The sequence below is a fragment of the Rhinolophus sinicus genome, linkage group LG01 (assembly GCF_036562045.2).
Source record: "Rhinolophus sinicus isolate RSC01 linkage group LG01, ASM3656204v1, whole genome shotgun sequence".
NCBI lineage: Eukaryota > Metazoa > Chordata > Mammalia > Chiroptera > Rhinolophidae > Rhinolophus > Rhinolophus sinicus.
In genome coordinates, this window is record NC_133751.1 from 36,839,924 (window position 1) to 36,862,459 (window position 22,536).

General features: G+C 36.5%; 1 protein-coding gene and 1 pseudogene across 2 annotated transcripts in view; both read left to right on the plus strand.

Annotated features, from left to right (window-relative positions):
• SEC62 (SEC62 homolog, preprotein translocation factor) overlaps positions 1 to 11,876 on the plus strand; it is a 30,286-nt gene extending 18,410 nt beyond the window's left edge. The window contains exons 6-9 of one of the 2 annotated variants that reach the window (XM_019735467.2): positions 1,280 to 1,340; positions 4,491 to 4,610; positions 8,668 to 9,161; positions 9,721 to 11,876. In XM_019735467.2, the coding sequence (XP_019591026.1) occupies positions 1,280 to 1,340; positions 4,491 to 4,610; positions 8,668 to 9,134 (648 nt within the window). In that variant the 3' untranslated portion in view covers positions 9,135 to 9,161; positions 9,721 to 11,876. Of the gene's footprint in view, positions 1 to 1,279; positions 1,341 to 4,490; positions 4,611 to 8,667 lie in introns of both variants that reach the window. The other variant, XM_019735475.2, reaches the window with a different exon arrangement.
• Positions 11,877 to 14,659: 2,783 nt separating this feature from the next.
• On the plus strand, positions 14,660 to 15,237 carry LOC109449008 (DNA-directed RNA polymerases I, II, and III subunit RPABC5; annotated as a pseudogene).
• Positions 15,238 to 22,536: the final 7,299 nt, after the last annotated feature.

Genomic DNA, 22,536 nt, shown 5'->3' on the forward strand with positions numbered 1-22,536 from the left:
TGATTGTCTGGCTAGGTCTTATTTTGGGGAAACACGGTAGGAATAGCATAGTAAATAAGATAAAATCCTGTTCTTAGAAGCTCTCATAGTCTAGAAAACAGAAACTTGAAAAAATGGTACTATGTTGTAGTGCGGTAGGTGTACGATGTGAGAACACCAGTTAGGGATAGTGGATTTATTCAAAGGACTAGGAGGTTCTGGAGATGCTGAGCACTTGAGCTGAGTCTTGAAGGATGATTGGCAGATTGCCAGGTGCACGGGGAAGGAGTTCTAGATCTATTAGGCAAAGGAAGCAGCCTAAGCAAAACCATGGGTGCTTGCGTTCCTGCAGAGGCTAGATTTTATTCTGCAGAAAGAAGCATGCTTTCAAACTTTCAAAGGTGGGAAATGTCTTTAAAAACTTGTTTTTTTAGAATACTAACTGGCAGAAGTGATTTCTGTGGCTCTGATTTCAAAGGGAAATGTGCAGATTTAAAAAAAAAAAAAAGAAGAAGAAGAATGGAACCCCTGATGTTAAAAGTAGAACCAAATAAAAAAGACAATAATAAAGAGTTCTGGTCAAAATAGAACCAGCAAATGGAAGAGTACTGTTATTTATAGAAACTAAGAGATAAAACTAGGAGTTCTGTGGATGATGATTAAGCAGAGTTCTGATTGTTCTGAAGTCAATTTCTGGTGTATAAAGTATAATAAATTAAGCTTTAAAGCAGTAATTCCCAGCTTATGGGATACAGACCCTCCAGAGGGAAGTAGGCAATGAAATTATTGTAGAGTCATAGAATCTTTATGGTCACTAAGCATGATCTTTAATAATGGTTCTTTGCATCTCATTGGTGAGAGATAACAGGGTGTGGCTGAGAGCTGCTGGATTTATAGTAGGTCCTGCCTGGAATCTATCTTAACTGTGCTCTCAGCCCAAACTGGTTCTTCAGCCAGTGTACATCATTACATCAGGACAAAAAGATTGTGCAATTGCTGGTCTTCAGGTTGTATAAGTAATGGTTTGGACACATGAACAAATTGTTAAAAGCATGTAAGTACACAAATTTATTTAAGTGCATTACAGAATTTATAGTTTTTTAAACAATTTTCTAACTGGATACCAAAAGAAACACTACTACTGAAGAAAAGGTCTTTGGAATTGTTTACCTTAAAAAGCAGTTCTTATAGGTCAAGAAGTTGGAAGTTACTTTTGTAGAGGATCTAAAATAGAGACTTAAGCTTAACTTTCTAATGTGACCTTAGAATTTAAAGCACTGTGGTTTCTTGATTCTTCTAGGTATTCGTGTGGATCTATGACCCAGTTCACTTTAAAACCTTTGTCATGGGATTAATTCTTGGTAAGTACAATGTCTAAAATTTAGAAAGGAAAATAAAATGCAAAAGTCATACTGAAAAATCTTTAGCATAAAATAGTTATTTGTAAAAACCATACTTTAAAATCAGAAGATAAATGGTAAAATGAGGAAAATATTTGCAACACATTAAAGCAAAGACATTTAAGAGATTAACAACCTGGTAGAAAATGGTAACAGTAGCTCAGATAAAGAAATACGGTGACCAATAATCATGAATGCCACTTAATCACGTTTATAATAAATACAAATGAAAGCAACAGTGATTAAGAGGATTACAGTTGATAGTACCTAGTCTTAGTGAAGGTCCAGCACTTGGGAAAAGTCAATACTCTCCAACAACTGATGGCATAGCCATTGTTTTCGTTTGTACAGAGGGCAGTTTGGCAATATCTTTCAAATTTTAAATGTATATACACTGACCCAGCTATTGTACTTCTAAGAATTTATCCCATGGCTGTCTTTAATACAGTTGCACTAAGTATCTATTCAAAAGTGTACATTAAAAAAAAAACACAAAAAAAAACAAAACAAAAAAAACACAAAAGTGTACATTGACACATACTAATGCAAATCCCTCAGATTATATTTAGTAGGAGAGTAATTAGCAAATATCTTTCAAATTTTAAATGCCTGTACATTTTGAACTAACAATTATACCTCAAAGAATTTATCCTGTGTTGTAATCACAATTGCACAACATGTATTTGTTGCACTATTGTCTGTAATAGGATAAAACTGGAAACAATTCAAGTCCCTCAAAAGGAGAATGGTGAAATAAATTACAGTACCATACAGCTTTTAAAGAATTAAGCAGGATGCACTAATGGAAAGAAATCTAAAATAGATTAAATGGGGGTGGGGGTAGAGTAAGAATAGTATAAGCTCATTTATGTAGAAAAAAAATTCTATGTAGCTAATTTTAATTATATGTAGGCAGTCTCTGGGAGAACAAATAAGAAACAGTACTGATTAACCTGGGGAGTGGAGTAAGAAGTTTTGTTTGTTTGTTTTTTTACCATGGGTATGTGTTATTAAGAATGGGGGCTGTGGGTTGGGGGAGAGAGAATGATTTAACAAATAGCAGTTAAACAAAAAAGCTTGATCATAGGATCCTGTTCAAAATAATTCTTAACAGTTGAACCTCAAACCATTACGATCTTGAGAGTGTAATGCTGAGCGAAATAAGTCAGACAGAAAAAGCAGAGAACCATGTGATTTCACTGATATGTGGTATATAAACCAAAAGCAACAAAAGAACAAGACAAACAAATGAGAAACAGAAACTCATAGACACAGACAATGGTTTGGTGGTTGCCAGAGGGTAAGGGGGGTGGGGGGTGGGGGGTGGGAGATGAGGGTAAGGGGGATCGAATATATGGTGATGGAAGGAGAACTGACTCTGGGTGATGAACACACAATGGGATTTATAGATGATGTAATACAGAATTGTACACCTGAAATCTATGTAATTTTACTAACAATTGTCACCCCAATAAATTTAATTTAAAAAAAAAAAAAAAAAGAAGAAGAAGAAAAACCATTACAACCCAAACAGCTAATAGCTATTGATCACTTACTATGTACTAGTCACTTTGCTAAGTATTTTACATGCATTGTTTCATTTCATCCTTGCAAAAACTTTTAAAAAATAGGAACAGGCACATATTAAATATAAAGTAAACTAGTCTCAAAGGAGTTAAATAACTTGCCCAGGGTTTCTTAGCTTATAAATAATATAGCTAGAATTTGAATCTTGATCTCTTTTGCTCTAAAGACCTGAAACCAGACTTCTAATTTCTTATGATTGTTCCATGTGGTCCCACACTGTACTTAGAAAAAAGCTGGAGATGCTTGTATACAGTTTCCCTAACTACCAAAAACTATCTGTATCAGAATCACCTGGTGACCTTTTTAAATGTGTAGATCTCAGATCTCTACCCCAGAATAGAATCTCTGATTCATTGAAATCACTTTTTGGTTAGTTTTGTTGTTAGATTTTGTTTCTTTAAGCTCCCCTATTCAGTAGACAGATATCTTATAGTAGAAAATAAAGTAGACAGCAATACCATGTTTCCCCAAAAATAAGACCTAGCCAGACCATCAGCTCTAATGCGTCTTTTGGAGTAAAAATTAATATAAGACCCGGTTTTATTTTAATATAGTATAAGACTGGGTCTTATATTAATTTTTGCTGCAAAAGACACATTAGAGCTGATGGTCCGGCTAGGTCTTATTTTCGGGGAAACACGGTAGGTCATTTAAGGAGCTAACAATTTCCTGTTTTTTAACAGCACTTTTTATGTAATTTATACTAAAAAAATCCTAACCTAATTTAAGAACAGTAGTTAAGATGTTAAGTTGAACTATGTGAAATGGCTAATAATTGACCATTTTTTATCCATAAAAATGGCCATTTTAGGATGGACCTAGAGAACATGATGCTAAATGAAATAAGTCAGATGGAGAAAAACAAATACCATATGATCTCACTTATATGTGGAATCTAAAGAACTGAATAAATGAGCAAACTAATCAGAAACAGTGTAAGAGATATAGAGAGAAAACTGAGGGTTGCTAGATGGGATGGGGGTGGGGATGAGGGAGAAGGTGAGGGGATTAGAAAGCACAACTGGTAACCATAATATTGCCACTAGAATACGAAAGACAGCTTGGGGAATATAATCAATAATACTGTAAAGATTTTGTAGGGTATCAGATGGGCACATGTCTCATCAGGGAGACCACTTCATGGACGGTGTAGATGCCTGACCACTGCGCTGTACACCTGAAGCTGAAACTGAATAATGATGAATGTCAGCTATAATTATATATATATTGTCAGGATATGGAGTACAGCATAGGGAATAGAGTCAATGGAATTGTAATAGCTATGTACGATGTCAGAGGGGTAATAGATTGGAGCGGGGGGTGGGGGTTATCACTTTGTGAGGGGTGTAAATGTCTAACTATTACATTATTTTGTACACCTGAAACTAATATAAAAAATGGCAATTTTATATATTTCAGTGTATTTATGTTTCAATTTTTCCCCCTTAGAATATATTCACTGTTATGCAACCAAGCCAGTTAAAATCTAAGTTACCTGTATAACTTTGTTATTTCCTGTTCCAGTGATTGCAGTGATAGCAGCCACCCTCTTTCCTCTTTGGCCAGCTGAGATGAGAGTAGGCGTTTATTACCTCAGTGTGGGTGCAGGCTGTTTTGTAGCCAGCATTCTTCTCCTTGCTGTTGGTAAGTATTATCAGTAGTAAAAATGACTTCAGTAAGATAGATATTGCGCGTTTTGGACTGTAATCTGGAGCTTCAGTAAAGCTTACTAGCAAACTTAATGCAGGCAAATCAAGAAGTATATGGACCTACTTTTTGGGTCACATCCCAAAACTGACTCAGGCTTGAAGTAGTACATGTGTTTGATTTTATTTGGTCTATTCTGAAGAAAAGGGATTTAATATGACTTAATTTATATACACATTGATATGCTTTAAAATTTAGCTACCACAAAGATATTAATATTTTTACAGTGGTTGATTGTTTATTAGATGTATTTTGAATAAAACATTTTTCTATTTTGACATAAGGCAAATGAAGCTTATATTAAATATTTAAATTTTATGGATGTATTTAATAAATGATTCTAAACAATTAATTTGCCATGGGGAAAAATCAGTTTGTACCCGTGTACCAAAACAAATTCTAGATACATTAGGAATTTTAAAAAATCAAACAAGAAAACATAAGTAAATTTTTTGTGTGTGTGCATGTCTGGATGATTGGTGTCTTTTGTAGTTAAAAGTAAAACAATATCAGGGTGACCAGTTAGTTAGCTCAGTTGGGTAGAGCAACGGTGCTGGTAACACTAAGGTTGCTGGTTTGATCCCCCATGGGCCACTGTGAGCTGCGCCCTCCTTAAAAAAATAAAAATTAAAATAAAAACAAAAATAAAACAATATAAAAATAACCCAGCTCAAAAGAGGAAATTAAAAGACAAGTGATTAATAAATACATGAAAAATGCTCATCACTAGTAATCAGTAAAATTAAGATAATAAGGTAGTTTTTACCTGTTTAATTAGAAAGATTTTTTTGAAATGAAGGGTTTGATTAGAAGGAAATGCACCGAAATATAAATTTGCTGGTACTTATGAATGATTTTAATATTCTTTTCACTTGTCTGTATTTTTTCATAATGAGCATATTACCATGAAAAAAAACAACAAATATTATTTTACTTAAAATCCTAGTTTTTGAAGTTTTCCTATATGGGGTGGACAAGTCTAATTAATTTTTCTCTTTGGGAAAGAAATACAATTTTTCTCAGCTTATCTAAAGCTGTCTGGTGACTTTTTTACTTACATATAATTCCTAGCCGTCCACAATTTATGTTGGTATATGGTACTGAGTTCTAATTATTTTCCCTAAATGACAAATCAACTTTTACACCAAGACACATAGGCGTACTTCCGTATAAAAATTAAAAACAATGCCCACATTATTGACCTAATACCTATTGTTAGAGGACATAATTTAACCAAGATTATCTGAAATGGTTGCATGATTTTCTGGGGTTCTGTGATATAAATAGATTCTTATGTTTATAAAGTCTTACTCCTATAGCCCTAAGCAATTTCCCTCTGCACATCCCTTCATCCTGGACATCAAAGTGTGCCCTGAGCTGGTGCCACCATCCATGGGCCCAGATCTCATCTAGTATTTTCATTCAGTTCATCACGTTTATGAGCCTCCTTTTTTCTCTTTGACCTCTGACTCTGTGTGAAGCCTTTCCACCCACCTTTCAATTTTTCCTTCCTCTAGCTTAGTTACTTTGAGAAAATCCTCTGATGCTTCTGCATGTAATACAGCACATTTGTAGGCCAAGAAATAAAATCTAAGACTATAAAGCCCATAACCAGTGTAGTATATCAAGAATGAGAAACCATAAACTTTGATCTGACATTAGATATAATCAAACTGGTGTCTTCTGGCTCTCAAATCCTTGAAATTTTAGAAGCTCTTTGAAAAATTTCAGCAAAGATTTAACTCCACTGAATAGAATTAACCCACTTGCTTATCTTCTACTTAAAGCAGTATTCACAATAATTTATGGTAATTATATTATTTTGCTCTTTAAAATACTGCTTCTTCAGTTGTGTTTTCTGTAATTTTTCATTTTAAATATACTGTAGATTTAAATAGCATTGACCATTAAATCTTGTGAATTAAACCAGAAAACAAACCCAACATTTTGGGGTTTTGTTAGAAAATGCAACTCCAAATATTCTTTCAAATAGTATTAACCTGTAGCTCACTTATAAATTGAATATTTATTTTATGTTATCCTATAGAGTATTATATATTGGTCACAATTATATTTGGTACTATTTTGAATATGTATTGTTAATATTGCCATATAAAATAAGACCTTCGGCAATTTTCTAAATGTATCACTTTTTAGTATAGAGATAGTATGACAGTACACGTCACAGTGGTTTTCCCTTGATTCTTCCCCTTTTGCCCTGGTAATCTAATGCCACATAGAGAAAAACTGTAAAACATGTTAGGATTCTGCTACATTCACTTTATACTTGTATATGGTGAGAATTTAGGTTTTATTTGCACCATTTCTGTATTGCTTTTTCTTGAATTTGAGGCAAGATTTATACTACCGTGTGTCCCTGAAAATAAGACAGCTGGACAATCAACTCTTATGCATCTTTTGGAGCAAAAATTAATATAAAACCCGGCCTTATTTTACTATAATATAAGACTGGGTATAATATAATATAATATAATATAATATAATATAATATAATATAATATAAATCAGGTCTTATATTAATTTTTGCTCCAAAAGGAATATTAGAGCTGATTGTCCTGGTTGGTCTTATTTTTGGGGAAACACGGTACAAACCATCTGTCTTATAACCTCTATGCCTATCATAACATCATAATTATATTTGGAGAAAAAAATGTGCCGCCTCCTTAAAAGATGTTTATTATTTTTTTACTAGTGGAATTTATTTTTAAATCATAATTTCAAACATATTTGCTTTTTCTGCTTGTATCACAAGATACTGATATGTACAAAATCATTTCTATTTTGTGAAAATAGAAATTACTACCTTATAAAAGTCAAAGCAGCTAAAACTGTTTCCTTTTATTCATCTAAAGCAAAATAACGGTACAAGCATAGATGAGCTGCTTTTAGGCCTTATGTGAAAACAGTGATATTGTAAAGAAAACAAAAACAAAAACCTGTCATAATTGACTAGTCCATAAATTCACACAATCATTATGACCTTTAATAAAAAACAGGAAAATCACCCAGCTCTATATAATTGGTAAATTAAGAGAAAACTGTATGAAATATTGGGTTTGTGTTTGTGATAACTCATGATAGACTTTAAAATTCTCTAATTCTTGCTTTAACCACAGTTTTGTCATACATTGCTCTAAAAGAGTAATCTCAAAACCTGTTTGTTTAAGTGACCTGGATTTTCATTGTATTGTTTCCTATTATTGGGAGAGAGTCCTTAAATAAGCAGAAATTATATAATTACCTAATTTTTTAAAAATTATAACTTTTAGGAAAATGTTCTTTTATTGTTCAAAAGTGTTTTTACTTAGGAGGCTTATCCTTTAGGCAGAGTAGGCACATACTGTGGACCCACGGAAATGTTTTCATTTCTTTTAAAATCAGAAGTAATAATATGTGTATATGTATATAGTAATGAACCTATGCAGGATTATATTTGGATTTGTACCAATGTGGTTATAAAGGCATATTTTTTAATATTTTTATGGCAAAATTGCCTTACAAAGGCTAAAGTGCTTAGCGTCTAGGAAAATTATGCAGCCCTGATTTTTCCTTCTTAAAGGCTTCTTAAGATACCTTTATCCCATATTCACATTATTTCCTTTTTCTTATACAATGATCTCGTGCATAATTAAATGTCCAGTTGATGGCTATGCTTATTGAACAATAATAGCAGGTACGTAAATCATAAGTGTACATCCATGAAATAGCACCCCGTTGAAAGAAAACATAAAAGTAATTCTTTCAGGGGCATAGTAGCATTATGCCCTCAAGTTCAGAGTAGAAGGCTCTGTGCCTAGAATACTGTGATAGCTGCTAAACTAATCAGGATTTAATTGTTTAATTTAATTTAAGGTACATGTAATGTGCAAATAGTAACACTCTGAATGTCTTCCAGTTTTTTATTAACAAATACTCCCTACTGTCAGAGTCAGTGCTTGAATTATTCAATTAGAGAAATATTTGTCTCCTACAGCTCGTTGCATTCTATTTCTCATCATTTGGCTCATAACTGGAGGAAGGCACCACTTTTGGTTCTTGCCAAATCTGACTGCAGATGTGGGCTTCATTGACTCGTTCAGGCCTCTGTACACACATGAATATAAAGGACCAAAAGCAGACTTAAAGAAAGATGAGAAATCTGAAACCAAAAAGCAGCAGAAGTCCGACAGTGAGGAAAAGTCAGACAGTGAGAAAAAGGAAGATGAGGAGGGAAAAGCAAGACCAGGAAACCATGGACCAGAAGGCTCAGGTGGAGAACGGCATTCTGACACAGACAGTGACAGGAGGGAAGATGACCGATCCCAGCACAGTAGTGGAAATGGGAATGACTTTGAAATGATCACAAAAGAGGAGCTGGAACAACAAACAGATGGAGATTGTGAAGAGGAGGAAGAAGACGATGATGGAGAAACATCTAAACCTTCACATGAAAAATCATAACCTACCTAACTTTGGGACTAAATACGTGTAAGAGGTTGGATTTTCTATGTTGGCTGATCGTCATATGTACACGTGACATTTGTAGCATTCTTTAAATCCACTTACTGAAATGTATTTGACATCTAAGCAATTGTATTCAATCCTTCATTTTATAGAACACTTATTGGTACAGTCAAAAGCCATTTATCAGTTTTATCTATTTGATAAATTTATAGTAAGTAGGTTTCATTAATTTTGATAGTTATCAAAGATGCACTTTCCACAATGACATTTAGATTAATGGCATTTTTGATAATTGTATGGCTTTTTACTGTTAGACTAATCAAAGTAACTAAAAGGGATAAAAAAGAAACACCAACATTTCAGATTATGCATAGTTATATAGCCATTTCACAGTTGCTTTGAGATGAAATGCTTAAACTCATTGTTCTTGATAGTTAACATTTTGTTGATTACAAAATTATACCAGGAAATTTCTAAGAATCTGACTTAGCAGGGTTCAAAAAGCATTTTGTGGAAACAAGCCAACTAGTAATAATGCAACAATACTTTTAGTTTAGCTACAAATTCTCCTTTTCCAACTTAGGAAATCCAAACTGGTTTGTGCATCTGCTTCCGAGAAAGATGGTCGTCTCCAACAGAGAGGCCGAGCCGCATTGGCGGGAAGGTGATGGCTCTTTCTCCCATTTCCTTGTCGTAAAGTAATGTATTCTGTACATAATTTACAAATAAACATTTTATTTTAATTGTTACTTATTATTTAGACATTTTCTTAACACTTAAATTTGTAAAATTAAGACCATTTAAGGGTGTGTTTTTAAAGAAATGGGAGTTCCAATAACCCACACGACATCTGTGATCTTTCTACAGCAGCTTCAGTTTGTGCCAACATTCCATGTATTTGAACATGAGTTAAAACCATCCTTATTAAATAAGAGCATACTTAAAGTAGTGTTTGTATGCCTTAATGTTCATTTTGATTTATCTTAAATCTCTACATTCAGAAATGGGGTACTGTATTATCAGACCAGGAGGCACTGCTATGAAAGATAATTTACTGTTCTAAAATACCAATTTAAAATAAAGAACATAAAAGAAAACATAAGAAAACCATTGGACTCTAACTGCTTTGAACTAGTTTTGCAGTTTGATTTTATGTCTTGAATACCTTAGTTATAAATCTTTTGGAAAAATCTTGCATTTACTTATGAGCGTAATCATTCCTTGGAGTTATACTCTTGTAAACTGATAATGAACATTAAATTATTTTCCTTCAGTCACAGTGAGAGCATTTTGCTTTGTAGTTGAAATAGTCGGTGTGTGTAGGCCTTTATTTTTCTTTAGGCTGTTTCCCATCTAAGTGTGTGACTACAGATGTTAATTTTTTTAAAATTGTGAAAACAGTACACTTTCTGACACATTTTATTAAACATAGCTTGATTGCTTCTTTATAGTAGTCCTTGTAAGTGAACAGAAATGTGGCTATTTGATGTTAATGCAACTCTGTCAAGGCTGCAGTCAATCATTTTAAAAGTTTTCTCCTAGCAAAAATGTTCACTGATTGAAGTGCCTGGGTGTTTTCCCCTCGTGTTTCAGAGCTCTCCTGTATTATTTCCACAATAAGGGATGCATAATTACAGCTTCTGAACTTCTTGATCACCAGTAGCATTAATACCTATTTTTGGATATGGTAATGGTACCAAAAGTGTTTCTCAGAAATAAAAATGATTGAACCTTTACTACTATGATAATACCCAGGCACTCCATGTTTATCCTAAAGCTCTTTATAGTATATGTGCTATGTCTCGTCTTAAAGACATTGGAGCATGGTGGGAAAGTCAGCTTCTTATGGATGTTTGTGGATTCACCAAATGTTAGTGCAAATTTTTATAAATATCTGGTGGTCCCTGGGGGAAAATGTCATTCTTACTATGGTTAGAAAGTGAGTTAGAAATTTCAGCTCTGTGTCTTACTATTCAAGGTTGTGTTCTTTAAACATGAAAACCAAAAGGCTGCCACTGTTATAGTCCTCAGAATAGATGGCTGTCTTTGTTGGCTAACATGAAATATTCTTATGCCAGAGCACGGAGAATTGTTTACATTAGTCAGTGGAATGGTGATTTTTTTTTTTTTTTAAAGAACTTCAGATTTGCTGTGCTACTGGAAGTAGGAGCTTGAAGATTTTGGGTAATGTCTGATTTATTGTGGAGTGAATACAAATAGGCCTAATTCAGCAGCACTGAATTAACCAACTGAGTCCAGATAATAAGAATAATGCATTTGTGATTGTTCTTATAAAGTCAATGTATTAAATAGATTGTTTTTTCTTTTCCCTCCACTGATTTGATTTTCACACTATATGGCCTTCTAGACAATTTTCATTGAAATAATTTGGATTTAGTAAAGTACTAATCAGAAAGTAATAAATTTTAATATATCACATTGAAACTATGCAGTGGTGATGGGTTTTAATGTTTTCCCCTTTCTGGTTTTACATTATGGGTACCAATTAGCTGCCAACCATAGAAAAATCATCTTGTCTTTTGTTCATTGAGTTGTTTTTTTTTTGTTTTTGAATCTTTATTAGGAACTGGAAAACAAGTACAGTTGACTGTCATTATTCGTGGTAGTTAGATTCTATAAAGTCACCACCAAAATGGAATTAACAAATATTTCCCCAGGCTCTTGTTCCATGAGCCTCTGGTCACATTCATCGATATATTAAAAAATATATAAAACTTCTTTGAGGTGTCTTCTTGTGATTTACTAACATTGAACTCATGGCCAATAGCACTATGACTTCATGCCTAAATGAAGCTGATCTAACACATGTATTTTCTCCAGAAGGCATGTCACAGCCTTCTTTTATTTAAGAACACTCAACAGCACTTCAGCACTACCTTTGGTGGCCATTTTAAACCGCGAAATCATTAAAAGAAAAAACCACACATATAGACACAAGAATGTAAGAAACGCATAAGTAGAGCAAAGGACACTTGTTAACAATATGAGAGCTGAAACAAGAAAGCATCATGTCACCTTGTCAATCTCAACTGGAGACATATGCATTGGGCAAGTCAAATTTTTCACCCCTCTATGCATAACCATGAAAGCACCACAAAACATTTAGAGTAGGCAAATTTGCAAATATGGAATCCACGAATAATGAGGATCGACTGTGCTTAACTATATTATAAAGCTGTGACATATATCTGCCTGATCTACAGAACAGAAGTTACTGCTGAATCGTGCTCTAGTATTTCCATAACATTTTAAATATCCACTCTGAAAGTAAATACTTAGTTCCTAATTGTGTGTAGTAAATAGATCGCTTTTACTCTTTGTTTCAGTAATATTTCAGTTCTTTATTCATTCATTAATACTGAGCACTTACTGTGTGCCAAAATTTTACTAGCACAACCATGAATAAAAAAAATAGAGTTCTGCTCTCTTGGACCATCCAATAGTGTGATAAGTGCTATGGTCGGGATTTGCCAGATGTGCTAGATCGCTCTAGCTCTCCAGCGCCACTCTGCTCTCGGCCCCATGAGGCTGACGAATGGACCACAGCAGTGGGCTCCTTTGCCCCCTGACTTCTGGGTGGGTTTGGCCAAGGGGTACCCTGGCCAGAGATCTGAGGACAAGTCAGGGTGTCTTCTCTTGCCTCTCCCCCAGCCGGGCTGCCTCAGCTGTCAGAGGCCACTTCCAAACTCCCCTTCGAGTTGCTACTCCCTGTTCTCTTGCCTTCGGGCCAGGGGTCTGCTGCCACTAGCCTGCAGTGGCTGAAGCTACTGTGCTTCCTCTTGGGCTTCCCCTACCCCACGCTGTCATATCTCCCCTACCCCACGCTGTCCTATCTCCCCTACCCCACGCTGTCGTATCTCCCCTACCCCACGCTGTCGTATCTCCCCTACCCCACGCTGTCGTATCTCCCCTACCCCACGCTGTCGTGTCTCCCCTACCCCACGCTGTCGTATCTCCCCTACCCCATACTATAGTATCTCCTCAAAGTATCTTCATTTCAGAACCAAGTTTCCCATGGGAACCAAGACCAGTAAACCGAAGGAAACAGGAATTCCAGTGAGTTTACTTCTTTTACAGGCCTTGCCACCAAACGTTGTTAGATGGGCTCTCACAACCTTACAGAGCATGTCCTAAGAGTCTCAATAACCAAAATTCAGTTCTAGTGCACGTCTATGTAGATAACCACACAAAGAAATGCATTTGTCATCTTTGGTAAGCTCTTAAACCAGTCTGCAGCATTTAGTTGTGAGTTTCTGAGTAGGTCCACTGTGCCAACACAGCCCAGACGCCCTTTGAAACTTAAATAAATCACATGGCTTTTCCATCCAGATAAAATTTTCAGTCAGGACATCATTTCTTCGTTTTGTAGTTTTAAGATTGTCCAAAAAGCCTGTAATGTCTATTAGCATGACATTAGAAGAGGGCAGGTGGGCTAAGTTTCTCTGGAATCAGACCATCACACTTTGGTCTCATTTCATTCTAAGTGAATGATACCTAGAGCATTTCGATCTTTAGGTACCATGGACCCTTTCTCAGAATAATGTTTTTAAGTGTAGAAAATAAAATGCATGAGGTTAACAAAGCCAGTTATATTGAAGTATAAGTTATCAAAATTATGTAAATGTGTGATACAGTAATATATGTATTTATTCATTTAATAACCAGATGTATTGGAGTTGAGTAAGTGCTATGACATTGAAGTAGCATAAATAATACATTAAGATCTCTACAACAACTGGAGTGTGATATGAAAAATACCTGATTTCTGTTATTGATAGTCAGTTACTGCGTAATGAACTCTGGATTGTTGCCTGCATTTATAATCAAAGGAAATACTAAATTTCAATAATAGTCTAGAGAAAAACAATTTTTTTTTCCCACCTAAGTTCACATCTCCTCTGCATTCTATGCTTAACTCCCTTAGAGGTCTGTGGACTCCAGGTTGAGAACCCCTGACCTAGCTAATCAGATCCACCAATATTTCAAATAGGACTATAATATCATATTCGAAGGTTAATGATACTTAATTTAGCATAATTTAGTATTTAATATTCACATTTCAATTCTGCCTCATAAATACCTATTTAGCAAGTTATATGTGTCATGTGAGGTTTTATTTAAAATATATCTTAGTCCTAAACAAAAATTCAACAATAAGCTGCTCAAGATTTTTTGTGGGAATTTTATAAATGGAGGAAGCAGGGCAAGATCTTATCCATACTGAGTTTATCTTTTAGTCATTCAACAAACATTTGTGGGGCTACTGTGCTTCCTAGAGCACATTACTATGTGCCAGGCATTGTGCAATGCCTGAACTCAAGGAGCTAGCTAGCTTAGTGAGGGAGAGACAAGTACTTATGCAAACAGTTCCAAGAGTGTGGAGTGTGATGTCAAGAGTATGCTTATGAATACCCAGCCCAGCAGGGAGGATCCTGAAAGACACCCCATGGAATATCACAGACCAGACCTTGAAATGATCATTTGGCCTAGGTAAAGAATACAGGAAGGCTATTTGGGACCAATGCAGCGAGATATGCAAAACGAGACAATGGATTGAGTGGCATGTTTCAGGAATGGAAAATAGTTCAGGTGCAGCTAGAAAAGAGATGAGTCTGGAGAAAGCTGGAGCATGCCGGTGGTCGGACAGTCCGTGGGACCAGCCGGCTGCCATCCTGCCTCTGTGATCAGACCTGGGCGCTGTTTCACCTGTGGCAAGATCACTGGCAGCAAGTGGGGGGCCTGCCTGAGGCTTCTGCAGACAGAGGACAGCAAGGGGGACACCCTGGACACGCTGGGCCTGAAGCGCTCCTACAGCCACTGCTTGCTGCTGGCCATGGGGACCTGGCCAAGAAGCTGCTCGACTGTGCGCCCCTGGAGGAGGGACGCTGCTGGCGGCAGCCCGCCCATCGTGCTGACCACAGTCAGTCTGTCCTGCCCAGAGTTCATTCCACCGAGATAGTGGAGCTGAGAGCAACGTGGAGCTCACAGCTACTTGGGCACGTGTCCTACTGTGAAAGGAACCAACAGTAAAGGTCTTTGAGAACCACAACACAAAACGAAACGAAAAGGAAGAGAGGGAGGGATACAGGTCATGGTTTGCCTAGAATTTGTTCCTTTGGGGAACACCCCTCCCTGTTTCTAGTACCCCATTCCATTCTAGGGTGACTGGCCCCGAGGAAGAGCACATGACCCAACCCAGGCAGATCCAAATCCTCTCGCATCCTCAGGATTTGAGTTCTAAGGACCCTGTGGGCCTGGAGACGCCAATGGCTATGTTGCATGTTGCCTACACACAGGCAGAGCCTGTTGGGAAGAAAACCAACACGAGAAGGGCAGAACCACGAAAGAAGGCATTAATGCCAGCTCTGAACTCCTAGCCCTGCCGAAAGCCAACACAGGACTTTTCAGTTACATGAGCAAACAAATTCCTCATTCTTGCTTAAGCTAGTTTGAGTGAGGTTTCTGTCACTTGAAACTGAAAGATGATCGACTTACACAGGATAATAAGTATGAACAGGGACACTGCAGGACCTTTGGAGGGAACTGACTCAAAGTAGGGAAGTGCCACAATTAAATCGCATCTCTGACTACCCTAAGCATGTGGAAATGAGCTGATGAAGGGCAAGTCTAGAAGGACGAAGAATGATGTGACTATTAGAGTGACCGTCAAATTCTCTGAATATTCCTAATCATTCTTAGATTTAAATGATCTAACCACAACTCCCCTTTTGTTATTTTTAAATAAGTTTTAAAAATATTTTCTTATTACAGAAAACTCAGGAAGTACTTAAAAGCAAAAATAAGGAAGTAGAAAATCCCCAAACCCTTACAGTGCCATTCACTGTTAAAACTCATATACCGAGAATGCCAAAAAAATGTATAGACATTTTTTTTATTTCAGGTGTACAAAATAATGTAATAGATACACATTTATACCCCTCACAAAGTGATAACCCCCGTCCTCCAGTCTATTGCCCCCTGACATTGTATGTGGCTGTTACAATTCCACTGACTCTTCCCTATGCTGTACTCCATATCCTGTGGCTATACATATTACATTATAGTTGACATTCAGTATTATTCAGTTTCAGCTTCAGGTGTACAGCGCCGTGGTCAGGCATCTACACTGACCATGAAGTGGTCTCCCTAATAAGAACGTATGCCCATCTGACACCCTACAAAATCTTTACAACATTATTGATTATATTCCCAAAACTGTCTTTCATATCCCCATGGCAATAGTGTAGTCACCAATTTATGCTGTCTAATCCCTTCCCTTTCTCAACATCATCCCCACCCCCATCCCATCTAGCAACCATCAGTTTTTTCTCTATATCTCTGAGACTATTTCCATTTACTTTGCTCATTTATTCAGTTCTTTAGATTCCATATATAAGAGATCATATGGTATTTGTCTTTCTCTGACTGACTTATTTCACTTAGCATAATGTTCTCTAGGTTCATCATATCGTTGCAAATGGTAAGATTTCATTCTTCTTTATAGCCGAGTAACACTCCATTGTATAAATGTACCACAGTTTCTTAACCCAGTGGTCCACCAATGGGCATTTCAGTTGTTCCCAAGACTTGGCTATTGTAAACAGTGCTGCAATAAATATAGGGGTGCATATATTTTTTCGAATTATTGTCTTGGATATCTCTGGATAGATACCTAAGAGTGGAGTGGAGTCATAAGGTAGTTCCATTTCCAGTTTTCTGAGATACCGCCATACTGATTTCCATAGTGGCTGCACCAATCTGCAATCCCACCAGCAGTGCACGAGGGTTCCCTTTTCTCCACATCCTCACCAGCACTTGTTGTTTGTTGATTTATTGATGATAGCCATTCTGACTGGAGTGAGGTGGTATCTCATTGTGGTTTTTATTTGCTTTTCTCTAATGATTAGTGAGGTTGAGCATTTTTTCATATGTCTGTTGGCCATCTGTATGTCCTCTTTAGAGAAATGTCTCTTCATGTCCTCTGCCCATTTTTTAAATGGGTTGTTTAATTTTTTGGTGTTGAGTTGAATGAGTGTTTTATCAATTTTGGGTATTGACCCCTTATCAGATGTATCATTGACAAACATCTTTTCCCATTCAGTAGGCTGCCTTTTTGTTTTATTGATGGTTTCCTTTGCTGTGAAAAAACTTTTAAGTTTGATGTAATCCCATATGTTTATTTTTTCTTTTACTACCCTTGTCTGAGGAGATATATCAGTAAAAATATTACTCAGGGTAATGTCTGCAAATTTACTCCCTACCTTTTCTTCTAGGAGTTTTATGGTTTCATATACTACATTTAAGTCTTTAATCCATTTTGAATTTGTTCTCATATATGGCTAAAGGAGTTGGTCCAGTTTCATTTTTTGCATGTGTCAGTCCAGTTTTCCCAGTACAATTTATTAAATAGGCTGTCACTACCCCAATGTAAAGTCTTGCTTCCATTGTCGTAGATTAAATAACCATATATGAATGGGTTTATTTCTGGGCTCTCTATTCTGTTCCATTGATCTATGTGTCTGTTTTTTATGCCTGTACCATACTATTTTGATTATTATAGCCTTGTAGTTTGATTTAATGTCAGGTAGCAAGATACCTTCAACTTTGTTCTTATTTCTCAAGATTGCCATGGCTATTTGGGGTATGCTATGGTTCCATATAAATTTTAGGATTATATGTTCTATATCTGAGAAAAATGTCATTGGTAGTTTGATAGCAATTGCATTGAATTTATATATTGCCTTAGGTAGTGTTGACATTTTAACTATATTAATTATTTCTATCCATGAACATGATGTGTTTCCATTTATTTATATCTTCTTTGATTTCTTTCTTCGGTGTCTTAAAATTTTCTGAGTACAGGTCTTTTACATCTTTGGATAAATTTATTCCTAAGTACTTTATTGATTTTGAAGCAATTGTAAATGGGATTGATTTCTTGATTTCTCCTTCTGATAGTTTTTTATTGGTGTATACAAATTCAACTAATTTCTGAATATTAATTTTGTATCCTGCTACTTCACTAAACTCATTTATCAGTTCTAATAGTTTTTTGGTGGAGTCTTTGGTATTCTCTATATATAGTACCATGTCATATGCATATAATGACAATTTTACTTCCTCCTTTCCAACTTGGATACCTTTTATTTCTTTTTCTTGTCTGATTGCTGTGGCTAGAACTTCCAGCACTATGCTGAATAAAAATGGTGAAAGTGGGCATCCTTATCTTGTTCCTGATCTTAAGGGGAATGGTTTTAGCCTTTCCCCGTTGAGTATGATGTTAGCTGTGGGTTTATCATATATGGCCTTTATTACGTTGAGATATGATCCCTCTATACCCACTTTGCTAAGAGTTTTTATCGTAAATGGCTGCTGGATTTTGTCAAATACTTTTTCTGCATCTATTGATATGATTTTTATTTTTCATTTTGTTAATGGTGTATAACATTAATTGATTTTGTGGATATTGAACCAACCTTGCATACCAGGAATGAATCCCACTTGATCGTGGTGTATGATCTTTTTAATGTGTTGCTGAATCTGGTTTGCTAGTATTTTGTTGAAGATTTTTGTGTTTATGTTCATTAGGGATGTTGGCCTGTAGTTTTCTTTTTTTGTAATGTCTTTTTCTGGTTTTAGGATCAGAGTAATAGTGGCCTCATAAAATGTGCTTAGGAGCCTTCCCTCCTTCTGTATTTTTTGGAATAGTTTGAGGAGAATAGGTGTTAATTCTTTTTTGAATGTTTTGTAAAATTCACCTGTGAAGCCATCTGGTCCAGGGCTTTTGTTTGTTGGGAGCTTGTTGATTACTGATTCAATTTCTTTGGGAGTAATCCATCTGTTCAGAGTTTCTGTTTCTTCTTGATTCAGTTTTGGAAGATTGTATATGCTTCTCGAAATTTATCCATTTCTTCCAGATTGTCTAATTTGTTGGCATATAATTGCCTGTAGTATTTTCTTAAAATTTTCTGTATTTCTGTGGTATTTATTGTCACTTTTCCTCTTTCATTTCTGATTTTATTAATTTGGGTCCTCTCTTTTTTTTTTCTTGGTGAATCTGGCCAAGGGTTTGTTGATTTTGTTTATCTTTTCAAAAAAACAGCTCTTGGTTTCATTGATCTTTTGTATTTTTATTTTTATTTTTGGTCTCTATTTCATTTATTTCCTCTCTGATCTTTATTATTTCCTTCCTTGTACTCCCTTTGGGCTTGTTTTGCTGTTCTTTTTCCAGTTCCCTTAGGTGTTATACACCTTTTAAGAAAGGAAGACACTATTAAAACTGTAATACTTCCTGGAAGTAAAATCAATCATTCCCAAAAACATCTTTTGAACGAATGTCATACTGCACATCGCTACCATAATTCAATTCAACTTCTAAGAATAATACATAGATAACATCACTTAAAATGTGTATACATGTTTTTGGCATCCCCAGTGTATTCTTCTAAACCCTTACATGTGTAACTGATCTGTGCATTCACTGAGGTGGGGAAAGGTATTAAATAAATAGGATCATGCCATATGTACTGTGCACTTGGAATATGCAAAAATTGATGATCTGGACAAAGAACATGTTCTATGAAACCACAGAATTAACATTTTGCAGGAGAACAAATCATTGACCAGCTTACGATTTTAAATTATATTTCCGCTCATCAACTTCAAGCTTCAAAATGTAAACTTATGCAAACCTTAGATTAAATACATGCCCAATGCATGTTACAGACAGATTTCACATTACAGTGTGTTTGGTAATCAACATAAGAAGGGATTAGAAGAGGAAGGTTTTATGATTAACTTTCCCTTATCTTCAAATATATGTCTTTACCTATTACAATTATGGCACTTAGCCCGGCAGAAAGTAAACAGCACTAACAAGCAAATTAGTCTACAACTGTGCAATGGGTATGTAGAAATGTTTACATAGTCTCTGCAATATCTATCAGACTTCATGACTGTTAGAGAGCTGTTTGGATGCTGTGCAAAGTAAGATATTGCATCTTCATCCTCCTGTGTAGTTACATATAATCTGAAAGGTTTACAAGATTGAAACTTAGCTGTAATAACTTTTTGTCTCACTAATCTTTACTAAAAGAAGCCTCAGAGCTCTCCACTTCTCAAATTTCTGTGTACTTTCTTGTCCCTCACCTTCCATCCTACCCCCAACTTAGTCTCTTTCCAAAGGATGGACACAAATTTTATTTCTTAAAAACAGCATATTGCAAGGACTCTGAAGATGTCATGTGCTTCCCTCTGTCTCAAACCAAAGTGACTCATTAAATAACAGTGTGGAGGGGCGCATGGAATGTTTGTTTTAAAGGTTCCATCGATGCCACGCCACAATTTATAAACAGATAATTTCCCTATAGTAGGGGAACCAACTCCTGGGAAATAAGCTCAAATTTTCAGGCCATTGCCACCTCATATTCCTGATGCCTCCCTGATTGAGAGGAGTGTGGTGATCAAAAGGGACAAAAGAAATGCCACTTAGACTCACAATATAGACCATAGACTGCTTTTTCAAGAGGTAGTTACAGTTTTCTGCAGCTCTCAGGAGGCAGGTCACCTGAAGAATCTGGAAACTGGGAGACCTGATCCACCATCCCTTCTTTTCTTCAGTCAGTCAACATTTACCGAGCCCCTACTATGTACCAAACAGTGGAAATACAAACCTGAGGAACCTGTAGTCCCTTCCCCCAAGGAGCTCACAGTCCAGGGAAGAGCGAACAACCAGCTCTGCCCATGCAAGACCAAACATGGTGCAGAAGGAGACCCATCTTCTACCCCAAGAGGTACAATCTGTACCACTTAAAGTTTCCAGCCAGACGGGGATAAGGCAACTACAAAGCCGAAGCCTGTGTGCCCTAGAGACAAAACTGGTGCTGTGGGGCTTTGAGGGAGAGGTCACGAAGGAGAGATTGGGGAGGCAAAAAGAGAAGAGTGACGAGATAGTGCTTACCCAACAACAAGAATTTCACAGCTGCCATCACTCATTCCCTATGTTTCCTTTTTACCGTTAACAAACGACTTCCAAAATTGGGCATGTTGCCCTCCAGGAGTTTCCAGATCCGACTGTTGGAATAGAAAGGAAGGCAACAAAAGAAAAACTCCTTGGTCCTTTTCGTGATAGAGGCTTCCGGCACAGGGCCTTCACATCTGGGACAATATCAAATAAGCATTCGATTTCTCTCTTAAGTATCTTGTGTTTATCATGGTTAAAGTTAAACCTACTTAAAATAAGATCCAACAGGATGCTCATTTTGTTCACCCCACCCCCACCTGCCACATTACAAAGAGGAAGCGACTCAAGACATTGTTCTATGCTGCTGAGAACAATTCCATTTCCTTCCCATTGGCTGGGTTTTTTTTTGTTGTTGTTTTTTCTTGATACAACATGTACTTATGGGAATTTTTTTCTTCCAGCAGATTTGTGTTATAACACTTAGTACCTCCTGTAGCAACACAAGATCCCCCTGCAGACCAAGGCGGCCAAGAATTGTGCATTTATGAGACAGTGGTTTGCTCCAATGTTGAATATGACCAACATCCTACTGCCTTTTAATGTTGCTATGAAAACAGCTTAATTGGAAAATTAAGAAATGCACACATGGTCAACGAGTATTTTAAAATAAACTTTTAATGCTAAGTGTCACATACCTAAAGAAAAGGGCACAAATCATAAGTGTGTGACTCAATGAATTGTCACAAAGTGAACACCCCCACGCGACATCAGACCGAGAAGCAGAACGTCAGTACCTAGCCACCTGGCTCCTCCGCTCCCACCGTGCTCGCTTTTGACACTGTGGATTAATTTTGCCTGTTTTTAACTTCCTGTAAATGGAATCATATACTCTTTTGTCTTGGACTTTTCAGCACTGTGGGATCCATACTGTATATCACAGCAGTTCCTTCATTTCCTTTGCAATGATGATTAATCACATCCTGGATGGAAGAAAGAACTACACAAATGAGTGCAAGGTTTCCCTCGGGTTGGGACTCCAAGTGCAGCTCCATTTCCTCACCTCCCCAATCTCACGTTGGATGAACAGAGCCAAGCCACCATTATCCACTGAGGGTGGACCCATGGCTGCAAGAGTAATTTCCTGAGAACTCGCTGACCATTGTACCTCCTTCTTTATTAAGAATGTTTCCATTCCCTTCATTGTGAATTCCACTAGTATTCGCTGAGCACCTGCTATATGTAAATCCTTGTGCAGTGAGTGCTGCAGAGATAATAACCACAGCCATGTAGCTCACACTAAAGGAAGGAGCCATAAGACTCGGACCCACATAACTCACTCAAGGGCATAATCTGATTAGAGATGATAAGAGAGAGGCAGGTGCTTTGGAGTTTTCAAGTCAGAGGAAATCACACTCA